Source organism: Aspergillus japonicus (assembly GCF_003184785.1).
Source record: "Aspergillus japonicus CBS 114.51 unplaced genomic scaffold BO86scaffold_37, whole genome shotgun sequence".
In the NCBI taxonomy this organism is placed as follows: Eukaryota; Fungi; Ascomycota; class Eurotiomycetes; order Eurotiales; family Aspergillaceae; genus Aspergillus; species Aspergillus japonicus.
In genome coordinates, this window is record NW_020291674.1 from 205,437 (window position 1) to 221,264 (window position 15,828).

At 48.1% G+C, this 15,828-nt stretch overlaps 6 protein-coding genes across 6 annotated transcripts; 3 read left to right on the forward strand and 3 right to left on the reverse strand.

Moving 5' to 3' along the window:
* Positions 1–569: 569 nt before the first annotated feature.
* Positions 570–1,409, reverse strand: BO86DRAFT_401171 (DUF3632 domain-containing protein; the record flags this gene model as incomplete). Its single annotated transcript, XM_025673759.1, has 1 exon — positions 570–1,409. One exon carries the CDS (start codon positions 1,407–1,409, stop codon positions 570–572), a length of 840 nt encoding a protein of 279 aa, XP_025526068.1.
* Positions 1,410–5,206: 3,797 nt separating this feature from the next.
* On the forward strand, positions 5,207–6,509 carry BO86DRAFT_390538 (major royal jelly protein). Its single transcript, XM_025672417.1, has one exon. The coding sequence runs from the start codon at positions 5,215–5,217 to the stop codon at positions 6,304–6,306; it is 1,092 nt and encodes a 363-aa protein (XP_025526069.1). The 5' UTR covers positions 5,207–5,214; the 3' UTR covers positions 6,307–6,509.
* Positions 6,510–7,083: 574 nt separating this feature from the next.
* Positions 7,084–8,005, forward strand: BO86DRAFT_316929 (uncharacterized protein; the record flags this gene model as incomplete). Its single annotated transcript, XM_025668148.1, has 2 exons — positions 7,084–7,506; positions 7,586–8,005. Coding segments are annotated over 2 exons (843 nt in total), but the record flags the coding sequence as incomplete, so codon positions are not given.
* A 282-nt stretch (positions 8,006–8,287) lies between these two features.
* On the reverse strand, positions 8,288–11,196 carry BO86DRAFT_457384 (C2H2-type zinc finger protein). Its single transcript, XM_025677221.1, has 6 exons — positions 11,013–11,196; positions 10,675–10,947; positions 10,365–10,604; positions 9,295–10,306; positions 8,802–9,217; positions 8,288–8,733 (listed from the first exon to the last, which is right to left on the reverse strand). The coding sequence occupies exons 1-6, from the start codon at positions 11,137–11,139 to the stop codon at positions 8,468–8,470; spliced, it is 2,334 nt and encodes a 777-aa protein (XP_025526071.1). The 5' UTR covers positions 11,140–11,196; the 3' UTR covers positions 8,288–8,467.
* Positions 11,197–13,452: 2,256 nt separating this feature from the next.
* Positions 13,453–13,863, reverse strand: BO86DRAFT_316745 (YjgF-like protein; the record flags this gene model as incomplete). Its single annotated transcript, XM_025668139.1, has 1 exon — positions 13,453–13,863. A coding segment is annotated over one exon (411 nt), but the record flags the coding sequence as incomplete, so codon positions are not given.
* A 524-nt stretch (positions 13,864–14,387) lies between these two features.
* Positions 14,388–15,742, forward strand: BO86DRAFT_433882 (alkene reductase; the record flags this gene model as incomplete). The annotated part of the gene is made up of 1 exon (XM_025675875.1): positions 14,388–15,742. Exon 1 carries the CDS (start codon positions 14,636–14,638, stop codon positions 15,740–15,742), a length of 1,107 nt encoding a protein of 368 aa, XP_025526073.1. The 5' UTR covers positions 14,388–14,635.
* Between the last annotated feature and the right edge of the window lie 86 nt (positions 15,743–15,828).

Consider the following 15,828-nt stretch of genomic DNA (forward strand, 5'->3'; position numbering starts at 1 on the left):
ATCGGCCGCCGCCGCAAACAGCACTGCCGACCGATGTGCATTCTAGTTTGAGGAGCTAGGCAAGTTAATTACCATAATTAAGCCAAGAGATATCCCATTGCTAGTAGAAGTTGATCTGATTTTGGTCAACTGAATTACGCTCCCCAACCGTATCCGCCCGGCACCTTGTAAGTGTATTGAATTGCAGAGTTGTTGATCTAGCCGGGGGGGGGGATTATACGAGCCCCTGTCTCAGAAGAGAATGTCAGCGACTGAGAGTGATTTTCCTGTCCTTCCAACACATCCATGCAGCAGACCGAGTGACTGATCTCTATCTATCTGCCTTGGTCCGCCCCCTGATTCAGTTCCACCAGCCAGCAACCGCCCCCCTTCTTTTGGACATACACGGACAGATACCCTCCTCTCATATCACGAGTTATTTTGATTGAGTTTTGAATTACAAGACTGAACTAGAGGAACGCATACAAGAGATAGTTTGGAGCGAGAAGCCGTGACCCCGGCCGCGGTGGCAACGGCTTTAGGAACCTGGACTCTCAGGCTTCTCCCGGTTGCGTAGACAGGTGAATGTACTATGCCGCTCCAGGATCCGCCACAACCCCGTCCCAAGGGGTATCCATCTCGATCTGGTTCATCCTTGCAACCAGACCCGTGGCGATCACCCGATACTCAGGCGAAGCTTTCTCTCCAAGCTCAGCAATGCGCTGCTTCCAGAAATGCCAACGCTCCACGCTGAAGATTTTACCTTCGCCCTCTTTGTACAGGGACCACGCCATGTAAATCCGCTCGCTCTTTTCCTTCTCTTTGGCGTCAAGGTGAGGCAGGTGACGTTCCAGATTGCGTAGGTGACTATAGGTTTTCACACCCGCATGGAAGATATACTCGCGCACGATGGCGAGATATGCATCTATCCGGGATGTATTAGCATCTGGGAGGGGTTCCTCCAGCGTCGATCGCAGTTCCCATACAGGGAAGTTTAATCCCTGGAACAGATCCCGTGCAATGAGCCTGGCGGTAAAGGACGCAAAGTTAATTCGCGCCTGGGATGTGCCATCCGGTTCTTTGGATAAAGATAAAACTGAATTGAACTCTTCGCGCATGGCGATACCGAAGTAACCCAGGTCGTTCCAAAGTTGTTCATACCTAGCCAGAGCCTCCACAAAATTGACCAGCCGTGCCCGTACGTCATTTGTATCACACTCCTGAGACCAGGCCAATTCAACTAAGGAGGTGGCCACGCGATAGAGGTGATAGCTTCGACCTTGATGCTTTCTCTCGAATGCCGTGTTGGATGGCACTCGCTCCGGTGTCAACAGATCATTCAGCCTGCGGGCGGCTTCCTCCGGGTCTAACGGATCGTTCGACTTTACCACACCGTCTATGATGTCTTCGTACGCCTTTCTATACGCCATTGCTTCGTCAGACACTCCTGCCAGACGCGAGTAGTGGGCCTCAGAACGCCTGTAATTCATTCGTTGAGAAAACGCCATTATATACAGGCTGGATGTAAAGCGACTTTTGGTGTGAGTCGCAGGATGTGTGTGCTGCGGATTAGGAGGACCGAGTTGAGAGTTGGTGACAGAATCAAAGCTCTTTAAATAGCCCTCGTGTTGTAACTGGCTTTGTGTCGGATGTCAGTGTGTACATTGTGACACAAGTCTTTGTGCTTGAACATTTACAAGGAATGCGGCAAAGTCTACACAGAAACATGGCACTGGTCCATTATACTATTCATTCCATTTCTTTCTTTCCCTCACAACCGGGCTTCACTGACAGATTTTATGTCTAGCCTTGTTACAGGCCTTGTCACACACCAACCTCCATCATTATTCCTTTAACCGCTTTGAATGTTTTGATCGGTCTTCAACCTCACTCTAAGAGCGTGCTGAGTTGAAGGCGTCCCCTTGAATGATTGTGTCTTATTATCTGATTGAAGCACCACTTGAACAAAGATCAATCCATCAGGCGATGGCACACGGGGTCACATACTCTCTATCGCACAGGTATGTCACTATCATGACCATCTGGACTAATTCATCATATGACCATGTGTAAAACTTCAGTTATGTCCAGCTACTGTCGCATGGTAGAACATGGGGTCTGTCAAGTCTTTCATTGCGCGGCTCAGCATCGAGCTTCAAGCGCTTCATGTCTCGCATAGGTGAGCACATCGTCTCTCAATCACAGTGTCTGTTTGCTTATAGTCTGACTGAGTAGGTAGTAATAGAAACTTGAACTTTTGTTAGTAATGGTATATAGGGCCGTCTGGATCACTGGTAGAATGGCAATAGTATCGATCAATTTGAGTCTTCTGCCTCTATTTTTACGCGCAAGATGTCCAGACCCAACGCTCCCACCTTGCAAACATCCTGCAACCCCAGCTCTGCGTCTGTACCTGACACGCAAAATGCCAGCTCATCTGGCTGCTTGCCCCCGGGATCTGCATCTTCACCAACAATGCACAGCTCCTCTGCCATCCTAATCCCGGGTTCCGGGTCCCGATCTGGCACTCGAGATACTACTTCGCACACCCACCTTCAATGCCAATCCCCAGACTCCGAAATGTCTTCTTCGGTGGAATCCTATGTAAGCTACTTCTACTGGTCGCTGCGTTGTCGGTATGTATTGACTGACGAAGACAAATTCAAGTAATCTTGCCCAGGTCTACCGGAGGAGGAGCCCGGCCGTCGCATGGCAGCCGATAGAACTCTCATAACCGCCGTGCACTGGGATGAATCATCCGATGAGAACGGACTAACTTCACTCAAATACCCTAGGATATTTGAAAATGTGGAACGCTTAGACTACTTTCCAATCGGAACCGATACCCCTCCTTCCCAACTTCGCCACGCTCCTCTCCTCAAGAACGGATTCTAGGAGCCCAGTCTCAGACCTCATGCGGTCCGTGTAATATAGCCTCTAGGTCGCCCTAGCCTTCGGAATATATGCTACCACAATCCCGAGATATCCGATGATAGTCGCAAAAACATGGACAAGGCAGTTTATCACCCACGGAAGACCTCTTAGGCTGTGTCTTGGTTCTTATGTCGCATTTCACCACTTTTGCCTCTCCCTGTGCAAGTTGTTTGTTGGCTTTGATTACTCTTGGTCATTATCCTCCCGTTGTTTTTCCTGTTTCTCCATTGATTGCTTGTCGTTCCCGGGGCGATGTCTTGATCGCCTTCTATGCATACTTGTTAGATCTGTCTGTCTTTTCATATTTGCATGTTTCGGAGGATCCAGTCAACTTTGCTTCCTTGATGTCTGATTTTCGACCTCTGTGCTCGCTCAGTTGGTTTGTCTCTCATGTATGTAGTCCTGTCGATAACACTTCCAACGGTCTATCACTGCTATCAGGCTTGGAAACTGATCTCATGCTTTATCAAATTTTGTTTTCAACATGCAGTGTGGTACAGACCTTCACGAAGCGTCTATGCCGGACATCTATCGCCACAGCAAAGGTTTAACACTGCAGGACCCAGCCCTAGCTTACTTATGCTAGCATGGTTTGCTGTCGCAGGCACGAGATCCCGAACTTTCTGGCTGCAAGTATGCGGCCCATCGAAGGAGATCCGCACAATTTCTGAATTCAGATGTTCACGCATGTTTTACTTTTTTGGGGAAGTCTAGCCACAATTCTCAATAAAGCGCATGGTTTGTGAGTGTCTGATCGCTTGCGTGTGTAAACCCACCCATCCAGCAGAGTAATGCCATGTCCGCCAGACCGCTTGGGTAGCATGAAAGAGCTGTCTTTGTTGCCCGTGAGAAGAGATTTGTAAAAAATCCATATAAGCCCCGCGACAAAGAAAACTGACACATACGACCACAGGGTGTGGAAAACAGGGCTTCCCGTCCGCTCAGCCGTACTTAAGCCACACGCCGGGAGGTTAGTAGTTGGGTGGGTGACCACCAGCGAATCCCTTCTGTTGTATGTTTTGGTCCTTTTTTTTGAAAATTTTGTTGACTTCCGAGGCCGAACGGGCGTTTCACTTTACCTCGGAATCATTGATTGACTAGATCACTTCTTGCTGCTTAGTGGTAGTCGTTGAGCGGAAGATTTGTGCTACTGCCCCAGAGAAATCCGGTACCTCATTCATAATGAATGCGTCAACACCAGGAGCTGCGATTGAAAAGGGCGCTTGCTGTGGTTGGATCTTATAGCTGAGAACTTCAACAATACTTCGGCCACTGACAATGAGATCACTGCTTAAATTGGTCGGTGTCGTCCATGTCTTCGGCTCATGCTTCACAAGATTGATGTCGCAATCTTCCATTGAATATATTTGAGTCCTTTGTGTTGTGATTATTGAGTATTCAGGCTTTGACGCCGCCTTCAAACACTTCTACCAAATCGGCGCGTCAAATCGGGCCATGCGCATTAGACCTCGGCTTGGGCAATGCCGTCTGACGATAATCGATCGCACTCGACATTGTATGAGTACGCGAGACATCTTTTCCGATTTGGACCTTGGATTCTGCGTGTCTTGGCTGCAGCAAGATATATTACGCCAAGAGCCACAAATGATTGAGGGAGCAGACAGCACGCGTCATGCTACGCCGTGTGTGAGCTAGACTAGTGGCTACCAAGTCCTAATGAATAGATTGCGGCGTCTCGTCCAACTGCGCAGAACGGTCTAAGTCTCTAAGCGAATTGTACGAGGATGAGCATTCTCAGTCTGACCAAGGCGGCGTAACGACATTCTCTGCTGATCCCAGTCGTAGACAAGCTCAATGTGCCGGAAGAAGTTCGGCTGCGGCAAGACTCATGGTTAGAGTCCGTCCTCCGACTCGTCATCACTCGTCATCAGCGAATACTGTACCAACTTTTGCCAAGAACTAAGCCTATTGTCCGCGCCGAAGTCTGAAGACCCCAAAGTTGGTTAAACTTCTTATCAATCTCAAGCTTCTATCCAAGTGGATCCCTACTTTGCACGGCAGATGCGGAGACTAAACTCCTTGCAGCTAAGTGCCTCCATCCGCACCGTCTTGGCAATTTTCGGGGCGGGGCGGGATCCCTCGGAGTCAACGGGATCTGAACTATGTTGTACTCAGTAGGACCTACCTGCTTGCGATCATGCTTCAGCTGTTTCCTGACCTGATCGTCCGTCTTTACCAGCAGCTAGACTCTTGAGCCATGGCCCACGGCAATTGCTCTATATATTTAGTCACGACGCCCACCGAAAACCTGAGAAACAGACACGCAGAACATCTCCGATCATGCTTTCCTCTCTTGTACTCGCCCTCGTGGGCATCTCTGCGCCCTATGTTGCTGCGAAGACCAATACTCCGGGCCTGGAGCTAGTCTACTCCCTTGAACGTGCTACCCAGGGCATCAGTATCTCCGCCGATGGCCGCAAATTCCTGACGCAGCGTTACTCCACGACCGCTGCGCCTCAGATCGTCGAGCTTCTGGCCGACAACAGCACCAGCCTCTATCCGGACGCGGCGTGGAACGCATACAATTCCAGTGACCCCAGCTCCGACCCGACCACGAGCTTTGTCAGCGTCGATGGAGCGCGCATCGGCCCGGATGGCCGCTACTGGGTTGTTGACGGCGGCTCGTCGGGCGTCAATGGCTCCACCAAGCTGGTGGGTGTCAACCTGACCACCAACGCAGTTGACAAGCTCTACTACCTGGACAACGTCAAGGCGGAGGAGAGCGGTGTCGATGACGTCCGCTTCAACGCCGCTGGCGATGTGGCCTACCTCAGCGACACCGCGGGGGCGCTCATCATCCTGAACATGACGACCGGCGACGGCGTGCGTGTGCTCTCCGACCACTCTTCTGCTCAGGCCTGGTTCCCCATGATGTACAACCACACTCTGGTGCCTGGCTACGGCGCTGCCGGCAGCACCCTCGCCGTCGGCCTCGACCAGATCGAAGTCTCCCCCGACGGCGTCTGGCTGTACTACCAGCCCTGCAACGGCGGTCTGTACAAGATCGAGACCGCCTATGTTGACGCTGCTCTCACCAACGCTACCCTCGCCGCCTCGCTCGGTGACTATGTCCAGGCTGTTGCTCTGACCCCCAGCACTGGCGGCACCACCATCGACGGCAACGGCAACATCTATTTCAGCGATACCAACCTGTTGGCCATCTGGAAGGTGACCCCCGAGGGTGTTGCCTCAATCCTCTTCCAGGATGACCGCCTGATTTGGACCGACCTTATGTGGGTCACTCCCGACAAAAAGCTGTGGCTGCCTGCTTCCCAGATGCGTCCGGGTGGTGATGGCCTGATGGCTGCCGGCCCCAACTACATCTTCACCTATCCTATTGAGGCCGGTCCCTCCCCAATTGACCACGCTTAATGAGTGACCATACTAGACCTGTACCATACTATTGGCATATCACCCGCGTGTATTATGGCATTGTGATCGTGTATATCTAAGAAACGTTATCTCGGCACGAGACAGTAACAGAACATACAACTCCCTCATAATAACCTACTGAGAACTTATCTATAAAGAATCTTTGCTTGATGACTCTGAGTTGGTCAAGTAGTGTATACATGACTTGTTAGGTGGTTGTAACTTAACTATTTGCCGCACAGCAAGATTGCCGGTGGTCCTAAGCATAAAGGTCACGTGACTGGGCGGCTACTAGGGGGAGGGTCACGGGTCACGGGTCACGGGTCTTGGGTCTTCCCGACAGATCCTGATTGGGTCTGGCCTATCAGTGCGGGAGGGCTTTCCCCAATTTGGAATTAGGGTGATTGTGAGTCCCGATCCGGTCCGTCTCCCGAACCAAACGAGCCTATCCCACCTGGATTCACACTTGGATTCACACGCCCAACCTGCTAACTGCACACTTTCCCGTACTACATCTGAGTTGATCATTACACTTATTGAAATGAGCATGATGAGTGTTACTGATCTGTCGATACACATCATTGATCCTGAGGGTGATGTGGTGATCGTCTTACACGATCCCAACCATGTGTTTGCGCCCTGGAACGTGGCCGGATCCCCAGAGATGGCTTCACCTTCGTCATCAGGCACAGATGAGAATGACAAACATGAGGGAAATCCCAACGTGCGATCTGTCAAAATCTCTGGTGACTAAATCAGGAAGCGACAAAAGAGGTCCACCGTGTTTTAGTATCGGGAAAACATCTAGCTCTCGCGTCATCCTACTTCAAGAATATGCTCCGCGGGACGTGGAAAGAGACCACCTCCCACCTCGCAACAGGTCCCATGGGGATAGCCGCAGAGGGTTGGGACTTGGAAGCACTCTTAATCGTCCTCCAGGTATTGCACTGCCAGAACTCACAGATCCCGAGGAAGCTGAGCTTAGAGATGATCGCCAAGATCGCGGTCGTGGCGGACTACTACCAATGCAAGGAAGCGCTGGGATTTTTCTCGCAGACTTGGCTTGATTCAATGGACCAGAAGCCCCCGAGCACATACTGCAGGGATCTCCTTTTGTGGATCTGGATTTCGTGGTTCTTCGGTCGCCAGAGTCAATTCCGGCAAACCACCTCGGCGGCGGCGTCGCGGAGCACCTCGCCTGTAGACAGCCTCGGCTGAACAATCCCTGGTGCAATTATTGGTAGGAAACAAACTCCTGAGAGATCAGAGAGATATTTAGCTAATCGCAATTCCAGGTCTCATCAAGGAGAAGCGAACCACAGCCATCGCCAACATTCTTCAGCAACTGCACGGCAAACTAGATCGGCTGCTCCGCTCCACCTCTTGTACCTTCGAGTGCAGCTCAATGATGTATGGAGCTCTCAGTACAAGGATGCATTCGAGCGGTCTGCTATACCCCAGGCCTGTGGCTCCATTCTTGGGTATAAGTCATGAAAAGCTGGTGCAGCAGGTGTTGTCCTTCGAACCCCCAAAGTGGTGGTCCGCGCCCACAATGTACGACAACCGTCCACATGGGTGTTCTTGGTCTTCCTTCAAGCCCCTGGTGGGCAATTCAAACACTGTTATCTCCGGACTGGATCTTTCCAAGATGGGTACATTGTGCACCAAGAACAAGACGGACATTGTAGTGGCCTCTTAGCGCTACAATGAATCCAAGACAAAATTCAAGAACCATCTCCGTGTCAGTTAAATTTCCCAAGGTTCTTGATCACAAATTAGGAATGTTTGTAGCTCCAATAGCCTGATGCGTAAAATAGCCAATTAGTGCTTTGTGGCCAAGCGACGAGACAATACCTGCAATCTACACTCCACTGGGCTTTTCCCACTCTATTGTCTAACACAACGCCTAAAGGAACTAACACTTGGATCGAGCATCGCATGCCAACAATGGTACGTCAGAAGACAAGCTTTTCTATTCTGTCAACATATTGTGCAATATCTTAGCTGATGTAAACTGTATAAAATGGTGAGTCGAAGATGGAATGCCTGATAAAATAGGAAATGTATTGATGGATTCATACACATCGCGGATTTCGTTCTTCGTCCAGTCGTGATCCGATATCTCACCCTCGATGGATGTTACCAGATAGGAAGGATATCATCATGCGGTTACAGAAACCCCAGCCTGAGAGCGAACAGAATCTCGGTCGCATTTGTTGGCATAGATATCCAGCCCATCGCCGATGATCTTCAGGAGAAGCCACTGTTCATTGCCTCGGATCAACCGGGCCCACAGCTTCGCGACGGCAAAGCCCAGGTAGACACAGTCCGAGGGGATCGACGGTCGGGCCCACAGGTCCTCGTCTCCGGAGGTTCGGCCTTCTTCGACGATGTCGGTGATCCAGCTTACCAACCGTGTTTCGTGCTCTGTATGTCAACATGTCAGCGCCACTGTGTCCATGGTTCTCCGACCACACCAGCGGCAGAATACATACCGTCAAGCGGCCGCCTCGTCTGACAGTCCGCGATACAGAACAGCCATTTGCTGAGGAATATGGCGAACTCCAGTCCGCAGAGTGAGTGTTGGATGCTCCAGACGAACGCATGGCTCTGTGCCACGAAGTTCACGCCCAGCTTGACGGGGATACTCAGGGCGTGGGTGGCATGCAGGATCGCGGGGAGGAGATGCGGCCCGGCGGGCAGGCGCGGCATCTGTAGCAGCCGGTTGGCTATCTCGTTCGCGTCTCGCGATCGAAGAATTCGGTAAGACCCAATATCGAGGCCGAGGCGAACATACGCAACCCCGAGGAACGCGGTCGAGGTGAAGGTCACGGGGCCGTTGGGGTTGCGCGGATCCAAGCTGGATTCCGGGGCGCGCTGCCATAGGGAAGTCCAGGCGTGAAGGGCGTGCCTTGCACAAGGGAGCAACTTAGCCCGAAAGCAATATGGGGTCTTTGGCTAGAAGGCAAATTGAGCAGATTGACTTACCGCATTATCTCCTTCTGGCCATTGATTAAACATTTGTTGGCATCATTGTATGGCCCGAGAGCACGATACGCGAGGAGGATCTGCTGAATGAGCGCATGCAGCAGGATATAGTTCGCCTGAGGCGATGGCACCGGGTGCGCGTTTGGGAATCCCGGCGCCGGCGGGTTTTTCATGATGTGACAGAGGGCATCGTGAAACATCATCTGCTCCCGAAACCCGGGCTTGGTTCGGATACGCTTCCATTTGTCTGAGCTTGGAGCGATCCACTCCAGGCAGCTGCATGGCAGGCGAACGCGAATCTCGTCTGTTAGGATCACGGAGGGGGTGCCGAAAGCGAGAGACTGCAGGTTCAGAAGGGCAAAAGAGAACAGCTTAATCCTGCGATCAGTCTCGTCTTGGACCCAGGACTGCCAGTCTGTGGCACTTGCATCGGGGTCCCGGTCGACCTGCTCGAGCTGGCTTTCCCGGATGCATCGCGCCAGGAAGCTTTGAAGGTTGAATGCTTCTCGTGCTAGGTCCTCCTTTCCTTGCCAAGTCGCGAAAGCGATCAGTAGAAAAGCGCAGCGTGCGTCGCGTATGGTTTCGCGGTATTGCAAGCTCTCGTGATTTGGAATAGATCCCTGATCTGATGAAGTCATAGTGTCCCCAGGCGGTAGGGCTCCCCCACCATTCGTCATTTGCCTTTCACGCGTTCGTTGCCGCAATATATCCATAGCCGCATGAAACAGCACCGCCGCTTTGCGATTCTCATGGCGGAACTCAGCACCCAGGGCGCACATGGCCAAAAGACACTCTGGCTCACATTCATCAATCCTAAACGTTGGGATGTGCACCATGGGGTAATGCGGATAGAATCCATCGAAAAAGCCATTTGCAAACCGTGACAACGAGTGGCATGATGGCAGGTTGTTGACCGCTTCAGTTGAATGGGCCCGCGTCAGCTTTTGAAGCAGGCGTTCGCGATGCTGATTTGTAACCGTCAGGATTGGCAGCGTCAGAACGCCGAATTCCGCTATCATCAATGTTTAGCTGCACCTTCAGGCTCGGATGGATGTTCGAGATGGTCTTACCGACCGCTTCTCTCTCGGTTGGTAACTTGCTCAGAGCCTGATCAGGATCAACGGGATATGCACCAGGTGCTGATGCAATAGAAGAGTTTGTATTGAGATTGAAGCCGGAATCGCCCGCGAAGATCTGTGTTATGCTAGGCTCGGTCGGGAGATACCATTCGTTGTTCAGCCCCATGTTGTTACTGAACATCTCCAGATCTTGCAGGACCAGGAGATCCTGGGAGCTGAAGAGCGGATTCCCTACATTAAAGTCACTCCCGGTCCGGTGGTTTGTCGCGAATCACCAATGGAATTTGCTACTACACCATACCTTCGAGTTGCACATTGGGATAGTGGCTAGTCTGGTTCGGAAGCCCTTGGGCGGTGTCATGAAGATCTGCTAGCTCCAGCAAAGATGGCTGGAGGTTGGAATGGGAATACTCTACTTGAGACTGGACATTGCTGGTATTGTGAATCTCTGCAGGTGACGGGTCCTCCGTCGATGGAGTAATCGGAGCGTGGCCAATACTTTGGTGGCGCTTCAGCAGATCTCGCCGACTGAACGATGCACCGCAGTCACATTCGTAGGGTTTCTCATGTGTATCTGAAAATTGCCACTTTCTCAGCCTCATAGACTCACATCCGGTTTCGCGGGAGTTCTGTACTAACGAATTCGAAGATGTCTTTGGAGATGTTCGTAGCGCCGGAAGGATCGCTCGCAGAAGGAACATATCCGAGGCTTTCGCTTGCCTGCTGATGATGACTCCGGGGTTGGCCCTACTGAAGACAACTCCATATGTGATTTTTTGGAGAATGGCAGATAATTCTGATAGTGTGTGCAAGATAGGGAGAGTTGGAATTTAGGATGGAGACGTTTGAGATATGGAGACGTTACGGAGTAGAGATATGGAGGTGGTAGCAGTCACGTGGCCATCGCCACGGATGACGTAAATGACATGCCCTAATGTAATCGGACACCGAGCCGGCGCAACACCGAGCCGGCGGCAGTCTGCCGCCGCCTTGCTGACTACCTTGCTGGCCGCTTCCTAAGGCTATTAAACCACTAATAAAAGGCTATATATATTAATTCTTGTTGTTTTTATAAGGGTATTTTAAGCAATTATATTTTTTTTTATATATACTGCAGCAGGCTGGCTAGTATACCCTGGCCGGTCTTAGTACCACAGCCTAAATTGCTTTAACTTTTTATATCTAAACTATATTAAAGCTCTTTTGGCCTGTTAAAGTACCTTTATACTATATATAATAATATAAGGCCTTTTCCTTTTTTTTTTTACTTACTTAGATAGACTGGAACTGCTTAACTTGTTATTAAAACAGAACTATATTTTATATAGACTATTCCGCAGCCTTAATTACTTTTTTAATAACTTTATATAAAACTATTAATACCAGGCCTTAATCTGTAAGTTTTTATAGTTCTTGTTTTTATCTTCCAAGTTTATATAAATTTACAGGCGTTTTTCTAAAATAGAAAAACTAAGTAGAATATAAGAATATTAGTAGACTTGGTGTTTTTAATTAAATCTATAGTATTAAAAAAACCTTTTAAAAATTTAAAAAAACAAGACCAGTAGTACAGAATCTACTAAGTATATTAATATTAAAAAAGATCTTAGTATATACACTGTAATATAGCTGTAAAAAATTAAACTTAGTAATTAATTTTTTTTTATAATAAATAGTTTTAAATATATACTAGCTATATAACTTTTTTAATAGCCTAAAATATATAATATTAAGCAGCTGCAGTTTATATAACAAGTAGACTGGTATATATAAAAAAATAATTTTCTATACTATATAAAATTAATTAAACTACTAAGTTGTATAACTACTATAGCTGTTAAAAATTAATATATAATATTTACTAATAGTTTTTAAAGCTGTATATCTGTTAAATATATTCTAAAGCCAGTTAAAACTAAGTTTATTAGTAGTCCAGCTATTTTTGCTAATACTTAAATAATATAATCTTAGGCAGATTTTATACTATATTAATTAATAATTCTGTACTGTAAAGATAATCTATAGTAGCAGTACTATTTTTAAAACTAAAATTATAATAATTAAAGTTACCTATTTACAGTTTTTTAGCTGTATATATTTAATATATAATTTTTATATTTTTAAGCTATAGATTATATAAGCAGTTAAAGCAATTTTTATCTAAAATCCAGTCTTATCTATATTTTATATATTTTTATTAAAAATGCTATATTTTTAGACTATATTATAAATAAGATTAAACTATTTTTAAATAAGATAAAAATCCTTATATTTAGTATATTAATAATTATACTTTAATATAAACTTAAATATTAATTCTAGATAATATTTAATAAAGTAAGTAATTTAATATTTTAATATAGTGCCCTGTTAATTTGGCTTTAACTTTGCTTAATATAGCAGCTGAACAGAAAATTAAGTATTACAGATTTTAAAAAACAGCCCTTAGTAGACTATATTAAAAAACTACTATTTTAATATATTTTTTTTAATTACAGATAGCTTTCTGTAATTAGCATCTTTTTTAGTATATAATTTAATACTATTTAAATAATTTTTAAAAGTACTTATTTTAATATTAAATACAGCAGTACAGGCGGCCTTTGTAGCAAACTTTCTACTTTTAAAGGTTTTAACAGTAAGATTTAAATATTTATCTGTATCAGCCATATTAATATATAAAAAAAATACTAAAAGAATTACAAGATATTTTAATATAGGGCGGTTTGGGCAAGTTCTTTAACTTCAAGTTACTGGGGGTGCAAGACGCGGCGCGGCGGCCACCGGCTCGGTGTCACACCGGCTCAGTGTCCGATTACATTAACTAGGGACTTATACATCTATACTACACTCATGCTTCCCGACACCTTCATCGTTCATGTGCATCATACCTCCATATCATGCCAAGAGTAGAATCACAAAAATGTCTTAATGATACCTATAACTGTGCCACCACAAGATTCGCCTACATAACAAGCGGGGTGGTTGAACCTGGAGGAACATTCTGGTCATTAGCACACACTCAGATCAGAGCAAGTCAGTACCCTTACCTAACAACGGACATAGAATGAAGGAAACGTCAGGCCTCGATTTTGAATGCTTCGACCTCGACCTCGATCAACATCTCCGGGAAAGCAAGGCGGGCAACTGAGATAGCAGTCCAGACTGGTCGGTGGCCAGGAATACGCTTCTTGAGCTTCTCGACGAGATAGTCGTAAGAGGCGTCCATGTCGACGTGGTAAGTTTGGACAAGATAGACATCTTCCCACCCTTTCATTCCAGCAGTCTGAAGCACTCTATCGACGTTCTCAAACGCTAGGTCGATCTGCTTCCGGGTATCGCTGGCATCGAGACTCCCCGAGTTGGTCCAACCACCCTGTCCGGCGCATTTCACAATATTTCCGGGGAGTAGAACAGCTTGGGAGTAGTGGCAGAGATCGCTGTACTTCTGGCCAGCACCATCTTCGTTGACATAGGTGAGGGATGCCACATTTATATATTGTAGATGAGAGGACAGTGTGCGATGGAAGTTGTTTCAATAATCTTTCGCCAATTCCGATGGTCCGGCTTCGAGATTTTATAATCATTGCTGCTGAAGAGGTGCAATAATAGGGGCGACTTGCCTGCGTGGAGATAACGTGGGACCTTTCGGGGGCATCTCGGCAACGTCGAAGGATTCCTATTGGAATTCTACGCAAAGTAAATTATGACAGCTTGGCATCGCCTAAACATTTCGAACCCAAACTCAATATGTGTGTCTAGCAGCCACATATCCTGCACGGCTCTTCTTACTTTCAATGCTGTGGTCAAGTTGCGCATGTGTCGGTAGATGATATCGACCTTTTCCGCCCTCCCGGGCCAGGTAGGGTACAGTCCATTGCGAATTCAAGGTACTCTACAGAGCTTATGAAGGCTCAATGAACAGGGACAATCAATATGCATACTGACATATGAGCTCTCTGCATACCCGACTTCATTAGTCCTGGGCTTTTCATTGTCGGTTTCTCATGCTGGGTGACGTTGGAGGTGTTGGAGGTGGTATGGAGGTGGTACCCACAAATGCTCCACAGCCCCATCCGCCGTCGGTATCAGCCGTGGCGAAAGAAAATGATCTCCAAGGGCCTCCAAAACGATTTCAATCATAAATCTCAGCTGAGGGAGTCATTCGAGATCATGAAAATCAACCGTTCTTCGCATAACCTGACCTTTATCAAGAGAAATACCACAAACTACGAACACAGCGACACCGAGTCCGACTCGCCATGACGCCCTACAAGCTTTTCGAGCCTCTGCAGATTGGAAACCTTCATCTCGAGCATCGAGTTGTCATGGCTCCGCTCACTCGACTCCGCGCCGACGAAGAACACGTCCCCTTAGCCATAGCCAAAACGTACTATGAGCAACGAGCATCTGTGTCAGGGACGCTGCTCATCGCCGAAGCCACCCAGATCTCAGCCCCCGAAGGCGGCATTCCGCATGGGCCTGGAATTTGGAGCGAGCCCCAGATCCAGCGCTGGAAAGAAATCACCGACACCGTGCATGCAAAGGGCAGCTTCATTTATTGTCAGTTGATTGCGCTGGGCAGAGCGGCTGATCCCGCCGTGCTTCGTGCAGATGGCGGATATGAGCTCCACGCCCCCAGTGCGATTCCGATGGACCCTGGAATGCCCGTTCCCAAAGAATTGAGCGATGAAGAGATCCTGAACATTGTCAATGACTTTGCGACAGCGGCGAAGAATGCAATCCGAGCTGGGTTTGACGGCGTTGAGATCCACGGAGCCAACGGCTATTTAGTCGATCAGTTTCTTCAAGATGTGTCAAATCAGCGCGTCGATCGATGGGGCGGCAGTGTTTCCAATCGAGCACTGTTTGGGCTGGAAGTCGCCAGGGCTGCGGTGGATGCTATCGGGGCTGACCGCGTTGGGTTTCGACTCAGTCCGTGGAATACTTGGCAAAGTATGAAGATGGCCGATCCCGTTCCTCAATTTGCCTATTTTGTGGAGCAGCTGAGGCAGTTGGACCTGGCTTACCTGCACCTCATCGAGTCGCGGGTCATCAACAATGTGGACTGTGAACAAGGGGAAAGTAACAAGTTCCTTCTGGACATCTGGGGCAAAACCTCCCCTGTCCTTGTTGCGGGCGGATATACGCCGGAGAACGCTGAAGCTGCTCTTCAAGATGACTATAAGGACTACACAGTCGCCATAGTCTTTGGACGCCATTTCCTTGCGAACCCTGATTTGCCGTTTCGCATTCGCCAAGGACTAGATCTCAACCCGTATCATCGAGAAAGCTTCTATACTCCTATACAAGAAAGGGGTTACATCGACTATCCCTTCAGTGCGGAATTTACCAAAGTCAACGCTTGATGTCTTTGTAGGACTTCGAACGCCCATATAGCACGGTATTAAAAATAGAAGCCCATGGGTATGGTTATCTCGCGGGCTTGTAATGA

Bases quoted from the DNA above. Each gene is read 5' to 3' on its own strand.
- BO86DRAFT_390538 (XM_025672417.1), top strand. From the start codon at position 5,215: ATGCTTTCCTCTCTTGTACTCGCCCTCGTGGGCATCTCTGCGCCCTAT.
- BO86DRAFT_457384 (XM_025677221.1), bottom strand. From the start codon at position 11,139: ATGGAGTTGTCTTCAGTAGGGCCAACCCCGGAGTCATCATCAGCAGGC. The intron at 10,307-10,364 runs GTAAGACCATCT...CATTGATGATAG, and splicing joins AACCGAGAGAGAAGCGGTCG to CGGAATTCGGCGTTCTGACG. The intron at 8,734-8,801 runs GTATGTATTCTG...GTTGACATACAG, and splicing joins GACGAGGCGGCCGCTTGACG to AGCACGAAACACGGTTGGTA.